Source organism: Lactuca sativa, chromosome 7 (genome assembly GCF_002870075.4).
Source record: "Lactuca sativa cultivar Salinas chromosome 7, Lsat_Salinas_v11, whole genome shotgun sequence".
Classification (NCBI taxonomy): Eukaryota; Viridiplantae; Streptophyta; class Magnoliopsida; order Asterales; family Asteraceae; genus Lactuca; species Lactuca sativa.
Genome location: NC_056629.2, coordinates 81304397 through 81315863, shown reverse-complemented (window position 1 = coordinate 81315863; position 11467 = coordinate 81304397). Strand labels below are relative to the sequence as shown.

The 11467-nt window shown below is 33.1% G+C and overlaps 1 protein-coding gene across 1 annotated transcript; it reads left to right on the top strand.

Annotated features, from left to right (window-relative positions):
- The first annotated feature begins 2215 nt into the window (after window positions 1–2215).
- Window positions 2216–5060, top strand: LOC111913986 (plant intracellular Ras-group-related LRR protein 6). The gene is made up of 3 exons (XM_023909719.3): window positions 2216–2615; window positions 3813–3982; window positions 4079–5060. Exons 1-3 carry the CDS (start codon window positions 2409–2411, stop codon window positions 4755–4757), a joined length of 1056 nt encoding a protein of 351 aa, XP_023765487.1. The 5' UTR covers window positions 2216–2408; the 3' UTR covers window positions 4758–5060.
- Window positions 5061–11467: the final 6407 nt, after the last annotated feature.

Below are 11467 nucleotides of genomic sequence, written 5' to 3'. Positions count from 1 at the left end.
ATAATATATATATATATATATATATATATATATATATATATAGTCAACTTAAATTCCACGTATGTCTTTTAACCAAACTTGAACCCAGAAAAACCTTTTAGACAAATTTGTAAGAATGGTCCCTCTGGTTAGGTGAGAATTGTCACTTTGGTCCAAATAGGTTTGGACTAACACCATCATTTGCACCACCATCTGTTTGAGCCAGAACCATTATCACCACCGAGACAAACTTCCACCAAAATTTGTTGTTCGTCGGTGTTTCTACGACGAAACCCTAATCGGAGTTAGAAGCACAAACAGCATCACTGCCAGCAACACTGGTCCACAGTCTGCCATTTCTGATAGAGCTTGAAGATGAAGGAAACTTGATTCTCAAATCTACAACGAGTGAAACTTTGATCGGTGTTTTCTACTTTTATCGGGGTTCTTAAATTTAGAGTTGAGGGTGTTTGTGAAAATTTGTGTTGTTTTCCTTGTCCTACAAGAGAGAGGGAGAGAGAGAGAGAGGGGGTATTTTATTTTTGTTTTATTTTTAATTATTTTTAATTGTTGTAATAAAATGAAATAAAAAATTAAATAATAAAGGGAAAAATCGTATTTATAAAGAATTTCAAACCAAATTGGAACAAACTTACAAAAAAATGAAACATTTGGACCTCTGTTACCAATCTAAACATATTTAGACCAAAGTGACAATTTTCATCTAACCATAAATAACATTCTTACAATTTTGTCAAAACCTTTGGTAAATAATTTTATAGGAATAATGACTTAAAAGGATAATATATTTTTTGATTTTTACACATTTGGTCACTGAGCTTTTTTTGTCCATATTTACCCCCTTCAACTTATTAAACTGTACACATTCAGTCCTTATCACCAGCTACTGCAAGTTAGCCGATAAAAATGGCTTGATAAGGTAATATATTATTTACCTTGTACACATTTAGTCCTTAATATATATATATATATATATATATATATATATATATATATATATATTTGCAAAATAAGTCATTTTTTTGTACTCATTCAGTACTTATGAATGGTTTTTTGTAGGTTTTTCTCACGACATCTTACGTGGAACAATCATTAATGAGGCATTTAGGGCTTTTGATACTTATGTCCATCGTGATCTCAACTACTTGGTTGCTTAGGTCATTTGTTCTGAACATCATAACTTCATACGATCTTGGATTTTAACATCTTTATATCAATACGTTCATATTTTAGTTTACTACAACTTTCGTTTAAATTTCTCCAGTTAAAAAGTAATATACTTTTTACTTACGATCTTTATATCCATACGTTTTTTATGAATGCATGTATGGATGTTTTTTTTTTATAAAATCGTAAGTAAAAATATATTACATTTTACCAAAGGTCTTTTGGCCTAACGGTAAGGAGTGAATATCTCAAATGAGAGGTCGTGGGTTCAGGTCTCTTAGGAGACATATGTGATATTTATGAGTAGATTAGTTAGTTTTCTGTTTCAAAAAAATATATATTACATTTTAACAGGAGTAATTTTAACAAAAGTTGTTGTAGACTCAAAAAATTGAACACATAGATATAAAGGTCATTAAAATCTGATATCATATGAAGGAGTTACGACGCTCAGAACACAAAACCTAAGTCAAACTACAAGACATACGCAACAAAGCAGTCGAGATCGGGATAGACATAAGCATCAATAGTCTCAAATACCTCATCAATGAGTGTCCCACGAAAATGTCGTGAGAAAAACTTAAAGAAATCATTCATAAGTATTGAATGATTACAAAACAAAAAATACTTATTTTGAAACAAAAAAATATTAAAGACTAAATGTGTACACAGATAATAAAGATTAAATATGTACAAAATGAGAAAAATATTACCATATTAAGTCATTTTTTCCGGTTAACCTGGACTAACCGGTTATAAGGACTGAATGTATACAATTCAACAAGTAGAAATAGTAAATATTAGTAAAAAAAAAAAAAAAAAAAAAAAAAAAAAAAAAAAAAAAAAAACCTCAATAACCAAATATATACAAATCAAAAAATATATTACATTTTTAAATCAATATCACTAATTTGAAAAACCTTTTATATATTACACATAGCGACATAACTGCTACCGTACTTTCGTAAATTTATTATTTAATAGTTCTAATGTTGTACTAATTTTGTCTTTCACCCGTACACCCCTCTGATCTCAATCCCTATCTCTCTCCCACTCCTATCTCCCCTTCCTTTAAATTAACCACAATCTCTCCTCTTTAGTTTCATTCAACACACACACACACACACACTCTCTCTCTCTCTCTCTCTCAAGTTTTGGGTGTGTACAATCTTGAAATTCGCTGTGCTGCTTGTGCAGTTATACATAGAGATACTAACATCTATATCTATATATACACGATCATGGTTGATTGTGAGCTTGGGATAATGAAGGTTGACTTTTCAAAGCCAAAAAGAAAGCGTTTTGGAAGAAGCAATTCACAAGGAGGAGAAATACGGATGCAAGAAGTTGTGGATTTTAGTGGAATGTCTCTGGACACTCTTCCATTAACTACTAATATCAATTTTGGGCTTGTCTATAAACTGGATATTTCCAACAATAACCTTCAGGTACCCTTTTTTAGTTCACCTTTTTAATTTTATCTTTTTTCACATTTATGGATTACATAGAGTTTTCTGCTATTTACTATATGTAATCTACAAAATTTTATATATATATATATATATATATATATATATATATATATATATATATATATATATATATATATATATATATATATATATATATATATATATATATATATATATATATATATATGTGTGTGTGTGTGTGTGTGAGAAACAAAAATTTTGGTCAGAAACAAAAGATATTAACAATTTACATGTTTTTTGACGAAATAAGTGAATTAATCATCAAATGAAATAAAAATACACATGATTTAGAAAAAATTGGTAAAAAACATATCGATAAATCATTTTTTCAGTGGCTCAAGCGATGATTATTCTTTCCAACAATTTTATTGAATACTCCAAAAAAATGAATCACCGAACTTCAGGAGAAGTTTTTTATGAATAATCTTATTTTTGTATCATTCGTTTACTTGTTAATCAAAAAAACATGCATTTGATTCATTTCTCAAGATTTCTCACATAATTTTTGTTTGTCATGGGATCCAAAGCATATATATATATATATATATATATATATATATATATATATATATATATATATATATATATATATATATATATATATATATATATATATATATATATATATATATATATATATATATATATTGTTTTGAATTTCAAAAATATTTATTCCTTCTCATATAAATAAAAGAATTATACATATAGATTTGGGTTTTTCTTTCTTTGGTAATAAAAGTTCATTTAGACATACACATAAAATATTTTCGTGGATAGTTATTTGAGTATATATATATATATATATATATATATATATATATATATATATATATATATATATATATATATATATATATATATATATATATATATATATATATATATATATATATATATATATATATGGAGTTAAATTATGTGTGTATATTTGTTTTTTAATGCATTAAAAAGTCTACTTTTCCAAACAATATATTTAAGTGTTGGTGTCAGAACATTTGACATAAAATTTCCAATATTATATTTCGCTGGCCTCCATGTTGGTGTAAATATATAATACCAATAAGTTGACTTTTTGTTGCAAGTTTAAAGGCTATCACTTATAATATTTGCATATGATAAAAAAAATTATGATATTTGATGGTGTATTTACAGGTAATTCCAGAGTCATTAACAGCAAGGCTACTAAATATAGAGGTATTAGATGTACATTCGAATCAACTTAAAACACTCCCAAATTCAATTGGTTGTTTGTCAAAACTCAAGACCCTCAACATATCAGGAAACCAACTTCAGTCCCTCCCAATCACCATTGAGAATTGCAGGTTACTGATCTGGAAAACTTTTCTTTAGTGTAATCTTACAATACGAATGATTTGTCGAACTCGTTTTTATGCTTACGTTTTTATGGCAAATTGCAGAGCATTGGAAGATATAAATGCAAATTTCAACCAGTTGACCAAATTACCAGACACCATTGGATTTGAACTCGTCAACCTAAAGAAGCTATCAATTAACTCGAACAAGTTGACCTTCCTTCCATCATCAACCTCCCACTTAACCAACCTCCGCCACCTTGATGCCCGTCTGAACCACCTTCGCTCCCTCCCTGATGACCTTGAAAACCTAATCAACCTTGAGATTCTCAATATCAGTCAAAACTTCCAATACCTTGACGCTTTACCCTACTCCTTAGGTGTCCTCATCTCCCTCGTAGAATTGGACATCAGTTACAACAAGATTAGCATCTTGCCAGACTCCATGGGTTGCTTGAAAAGTCTCCGGAAGCTCAACGTTGAAGGAAACCCTTTGGTGTGTCCGCCACCGGAGGTGGTGGAGCTAGGGTTAGATAAGGTAAAACAGTACTTGAGCGAGAAGATGAATGGAGCCCATCAGCACTCTTCAAAGAAAACGTCTTGGTTCGGAAAACTAAAGAAATATGGCACCTTTAATTCCTCTCGTATGACGCAAGTAGAGAGAGAAGGGTATTTGATGCCTGGTTATCGTACGATTGATGGACTTCCTTCACTTAGGAGCATGGACATGGGCATGTTCTCGCCTCTACGAATTTTCTCGCCAAAAAATTATTTTACCAGATAATTAAAGTTATGAGGCCATCGGTTCTTTTTAGTGCTCAAATATCGTTGGAGTAGTACCTTAAAAATAAGTCTTTTTAGTCAGGTGGTTAAACGATCTTGCATGCACATAAATAAGGTCTTAGATTCAATCTCGTGCACCGTTATTTTAACTATGGGGATATTGTGAGTTAGGTTTCACATTATTGTTGTGATACTTAGTTGGTAGAGTTTGACAAGAGTGGTGTGGAGTTTTTTCTCATTGATTTATCTTTGAAAGTTTTGTAATTTGAAATCATGTACATTTAGGTGTGGAGCTTTCTTTTCAGCGTGGTATCTTTGATTATTTCTCGTAGTTAAAACAAATTGTAGTATAATAAACGTTTCAGTATTTCACTCTAACACAATAAGGGGAAATTTTAGATGGCAAAATCCGTCGCCTTTCCGTTGGAAAACTCTATTATTGACAGATTCCTGACAAAAAAAAATATATATATATATATATATATATATATATATATATATATATATATATATATATATATATATATATATATATATATATATATATATATATATATATATATATATGGGTTGTTTTTAATATTGACAAATTTTTGACTGAATTTTCGACAATTTACCAACAAAAGTATTAATGAATGACAGATTTTTTGTGACGGATTTCTGACCGGCCATTTTGATGACAAAATTTCCAGAATTTCATCACTAATCGGTCAGTAAAATCACAGTTTAGAAAAACAGTAAAATACCATTAAAAATCATATTATTCCTACATAAAATACAGGGAAAAAAACTGATACAAGGAACACCAAATCCGACAACCACAAATAATAAATATAAATCTAAAAATTATCTCATACATGCTCCACAAACATAATAAATATAAATCATAAAAAAAAACTATCTATGTAACACCTATTTTCATAACAGATATTATGATGAGAATATCGTTACGATAAATAGACAATAAATAGATATTCTACACGGTTTGTATAATTAATTAGTCTGGTGATAGTAGTATGTTGTGATGAGAAAGAGAGTTTAGTTAAAGTTAAATGGCATGAAAAAAAATATGGCGCGTACGATACTGGCATGCAATGCGTAAGATCAAAGTCAATAAAGTCAACTAAAGTGAAAATGGTCGTGACGCGTCCATGACGGTAACGCGACGCGCTGACAAGTGTGAGTCATCGGACACGTGGTGAAGGTGTAGGATATGCGGCATGATATAGTGACATGAAGCAACCAACACGTGGGATGCGACGCGTCCTAGGGTTTAACACGGCACGAATGCAGCTTTTCAGCCTAGTATAAGTAGTTTGGAAGGGGCTTCCAATGGTTTCTTTAGCGTATCGAAACCAAAATCGGTAAGCGAGGATTTCAGCTTAGAGATAAAGTCTGTGAGGTTGGGTTGTGAGGGTACGACTATTATATGAGCTAAGTATCCATGTACTTATTTCGTTAGTATGTACTTACGTTTACGTAAGATGAGTCATGAAGGGTTTTTTAAAACTCAAGATGGTATTGGAGTTCATGATACAATGTTGTTATGAATTCAATAGTAAGGTTGACAGAGTTTATGTGGTGGAACTCTTAATTTCGCTAGCAAGGATTATAAACCCTAAATTACAAAACAATCAATTATGTGAGACAGGGCTAATGGCTTATGTGGTTAAGTTCTTTAACAACTATATTATAACGCTTGATGAGTTTGGTAACAAATGGTTTCCTAGTTTAGTTAGTGGTTAGATAATTGATCATTGAGGTTGATATAATGGTGAGTTTACACAAGTTTTAATGAACTTGTTATCCGAATACGAGTCAAGGGAAGACTTGGTATCTCTAATGTTAGACTTTTATGTTAATATTGGAAACAAATGATAGTCTTGGGGACTGTAATACCATCACTTGGGAAATGCAAGTTAATAGCATGGTGTTAGTAATGTCTTACTTGTATGTTGATATTGGAAAGAGTTGGTAGTCTTGGTGACAGTAATACCATCTCTTGGGAATACAAGTCAATAGCATACTTGGTCTGTAATGTTATACTTGCAAATGAATATGTTGTAATGGAAGCTTGGGTGGCTATAATGCCAATGGAGAAACGTTAGTTAGATAAGGTGGTTGTCTATGTAGTTGTAATACCACTTGGAATTATATTGATTTACTTATGAATTGATATATTTAGTTTTGTAACTAATTTATATCTTGTTGTGATGGGTTACTCACTAAGCTCATTGTAGCTTACCCTTTTGTTATGAGTGCCTTTCAGGTTCAGTTAGCTAGACTCGATATAAAGGTGTGTTAGTAGCACCCGACTTGGACCTTTACACGAAAATATTGTAAGATCATTTTGGTAACTTCTTGTATTGATTTGTTAATACAAATGTAAAACAGTTTTATTATGATTTATGATTTAAAAACAAATTTTTTTATTGTACTTTGTATTAAAAGTCACATATAGGCAAAATGAACATTACATTCAAAATATCGAAGATATATATACCTTTATCCATTATAGCAACATAATTTATTTTTATCCATACTAACAATGAAATTTACATTTTCATCCATAATAGCAATGTATTATACCTTTCTTTTTACCAATATAGGAATTGTACTTATACTTTTATCCATAATAGCAACTTACATTCTTTATATATAATATAATTATATTTTTACTTTTATCATAAAAATAAAAACACTTTTATTTTGTATGCATAATAGTAATATACTTTATTTTTATACATAATAATTAACAACATATAATACTTTTTGTATTTTTATAGACAGCATATTTGTAATGCCCGTTTTGAAAAACTTGTGATATTATATGTGAATTCGAGTATGACACGATCAATATGTGTTTCCTTAAGTTTAAAGAAGTTTTGTAGGATAAAAGTATCAATAACTATAATTATACAGGATCAATATTTGTTTTATAAGTCTGCAGCATGGTCCTGAAAATGGTAATTTGAGTTACGTAAGTTGAACAGTAGAGGCAATGTACTTTGAGAAAACTGCGGCATGGGAATGAGTATCGCGACGTGGCTAAAAGTAGATTGCCTCATAATAATTATCACGACTTAAGGCATGATGAAATCAAAGCGCCATGAAAGATGTCCACCATGGTAGGGTAAGCAATGTACCACCGCTCAGTTACGGTATCTGATAAAAAAATAAAGGATATGTAAACAGACCATTTCGACAAAAACACACTTTAAGGTGCGATTTCACATAATTTAGCCCAAAATGTATGATTATTGATGATTGTTACAGATTGAAGCTTTAATTGGGTGGATTACTTCTCCTAACACATCAATTTCTGATTTAGGGTAAGATTATGAGGATTATGAAGAAACCCTAATGTAACGCCCGCGTTTCCAGGCTAGGCATTTTCGTTGATGTAATAGTCTAGGTTAACCTTTGTAACCCGTTTTGAAATAAGATTCCCGAGCCGAAGCTCTGCCCGCAAGAAGTTCGATTTTTGTGGAGATCTTCCAGATCTACCGAAGAATACTACTTCTATAAGCCGTAGTGTTGTCCGATCATCTTCTGATCAGGTGAGTGTGTGGTTACTTTCTTCTAACGCATAATTATGAAGTATTTTATACGAAATACGTGTTATGTGTATAATTTTGTGGTTATGTGTGTGAATGTGTATTCACTTTCTTTTATCTCATAGATATGATTCATTCTCTATGAAATACGTGTTATGTGTGTGTGCTTCATCTGTTACGTGGAATATGTATTGATTAAAGCATGCTATACAGGTTTTTAAACTATGTATAAAAATGTATATTTTTATCTACTAATATGTTGGGTAGAACATGGGTAGATAGTTGGTGTGTAATAAACAGATGAGAGGCCTCGTTGTTGTTTTGATTCAGTCATCTAGCGGAGTTTAGATGACGACCACAAACTTTTCTAGACAGTCGTGTGGAACGCTAGCAGGTTCGCTACCTGTAGGTGTTAATGAACTTGGGTGTTCATTCTCTGTACTCCATCCCCCTCATGGTTGCCTTATTTGACTTATATTACTGAGGAACCCCCGGAGCATGTGTTGTCGCCCCGATGAAATATTCTTAGACTAGGTCCCTTGTGTTAGTTATTTTAGGGACATAAAGTGAGAATAACGGGAATGGGTAATTGGGTTATTGTTGATTGGTGGAATTAAATATAATTATTTATTGTGGGTTGAAAACCCTATATGCTCACCAGGCTCCCAAGCCTGACCCACTCAGTTTTATTTGTATTACAGGAAGTGGCGCAAGGGCATAAGATGGACGAACCATCAAGTTGTTTTGTTTACAAGTCTGTATATGTATATATTTGTTGAATGACTTGTAATGTTATCGTTTATGCTTTATGGTCTATATCGGAACATGACATCCCGAGTTTTGATTATATAATGAAAATACATTTCTTTTATTAAATGCTTTGGTAAACATTGTTTTATCACGTTTTGTTTTTGGGAACAAATTCCGCAACTCTTTCAAATCAAAAGGATTTACTCTGAAATTATTTTAAAAGCATAAATGAAAAACGGTCTTTTCTGGACGAGATTTTGGGGATGTCTCAGTTGGTATCAGAGCATTAGTTTAAGCGAACTAGGAATTTGTAGGATTTCTAGACTTAAACTTAGAATGCTAAGTGAAATTTTGAGATATGTGTCTGTTATGTTTTAGACACGAGCACTAGTTTATTTTAGGAAAGTTGCCTAAAATACTTTATGTGCTAAATGTTATATGTTGCCATATATGATATTGTTTGTTCGGATCTATGGTTTGTTGCCGACCGGATCTAGAAACCTTATGTGTGTAGGATTCTAAGCGTACGTCTACGATATTAGAACTACCATGTAAATGTTTCGGAGTGATAAGGATGATTTGAATATTTATCGTGATTGAGGATCTAATTTCACCTTATTCGGTGTATAGATCAAAAATGGTGAGAACAAGAAGTGGAGCTGGAAATGATGATGAAAACAGGAATCAACCACCAGTGATTGAGCAAATACCTGTCATAGCAGCAGCACCTTAGCCAATAACCATGGCTGGTGTGCAAATGATGATTCAAACAATGTCGGATCGTCAGATGGATGAAACTAGGCAGTTGCTTCAACAGAATCGTGAAGAACTGTCAATTCGTGTGGAAGAGCCCGAATTAAATGAAGGGCACTCGGAAGGTGGAAACTTCAATGGGTCTGTTGGTCAAGCCAACCCACCGATAGTTAGGCAAAACAACCATGATGGAAGGAATGATGGAATGGGATGCAAGTACAAGGACTTTCTAACTTGCAAACCATCGACCTTCAATGGAAAGGAGGATCCGATTGGAGTTATGGATTGGATCTCCGAAATGGAGTTAGCCTTCATGACTTGTGGCTGCAGAGGAAAGTTGCAGACTATCTACGCAGTGCGTCAATTCCGAGGTGGAGCCGTTTGTTGGTGGAACACTCTAGGGAAGACGTTAAACCCTAACGAGCCACTGCAATTGTCATGGGCAGAGTTCTTGGCGCAGTTCAAACGCAAGTTCTGCTCGGTTCAAAATCTGTTGGAGTTGGAAAATAAGGTTTTGGCATTGACGAAAGACAGCATGTCAGTTGATGAATACACAAACTCTTTCACCGATAAGATGGAGTTTGCTTTGCGCATCGTTCCAGATGAGCTGACAAAGGTTGACCGATACGCAAAAGGACTCCCATGGGAGTACGAGGTGCCAGTACATCAGGCACATACTCTAGAGGCAGCTATATGGGCTGCCAAGTCTGTTGAGAACATGATTAAGTGGAGAACCACCGACAAGGTTGAGGTTGGTGAGAAGAGAAAGTTTGAGGGAACATCTGGTTCCGGTAAGAAAAGCAAATTTTCGAAATCTGATTCGAAAAATTTTGGTGGAGGAAAAGGAGGCGAAGCGAAATGGTGTGATAAGTGTAAGAAAAAGCACTTTGGGAAATGTAGTGAGGATGTAACCTGCTACAAGTGCGGAAAAATTAGGCATTTTGCCAATGAGTGTCCGAACAACAAAAGGATGTGTTTTGGTTGCAATGAAGAGGGGCACATTTTGAAAGACTGTCCGAAGAAGAAAGAGGCAGCTAAGCCCAACATTCCACCAAAGCCGAAGGCGAGAGCCTTCCAGATGACACTCGAAGCTGCGAAAGATGAAGTTGATGTCGCTTCAGGTACCTTTCTCGTAAACGAATTACCTGCTCAAATTTTGTTTGATTCTGGAGCCAACCACTCCTTTATTTCGCATGAGTTTGGTAGAAAACTAGCCTTGCCTGTTGATAGACTAGATAATGCTTTATTAGTCGAAGTTTCTAGTGGCAAGTTTGTACCTGTTAGCCATCGTATGAAAAACATCTTAATCGACCTTAATGGGAATAAGTTTCACGAGGAATTATTGCCTATCGAACTTAATGGTTTCAACATCGTTCTGGGAATGGATTGGCTTAGCGCCAATGATGCTGAAATTTTATGCAAGAAGAAGATAGTTAAAGTAAACCCGCCTGGGAAAGATTCATTTATGGTGTATGGGGACAAACGGCGAGTAAATTCTGGAATCATTTCCCTAATGAAAGCCAGGAAGTGTTTGACCAAGGGATGTACATCATATTTAGCATTCGTGATCGATGCTAAGAAGGGAAAGAAGGTGATGCAGAGTATTCCAGTGGTGTGTGATTATCCGGAAGTATTTCCCGATGATCTTCCT

Coding starts and splice junctions, on each gene's coding strand:
- LOC111913986 (XM_023909719.3), top strand. CDS start 2,409: ATGGTTGATTGTGAGCTTGGGATAATGAAGGTTGACTTTTCAAAGCCA. Junction 2,616..3,812: donor TTTCCAACAATAACCTTCAG/GTACCCTTTTTT, acceptor GTGTATTTACAG/GTAATTCCAGAGTCATTAAC. Junction 3,983..4,078: donor ATCACCATTGAGAATTGCAG/GTTACTGATCTG, acceptor GGCAAATTGCAG/AGCATTGGAAGATATAAATG.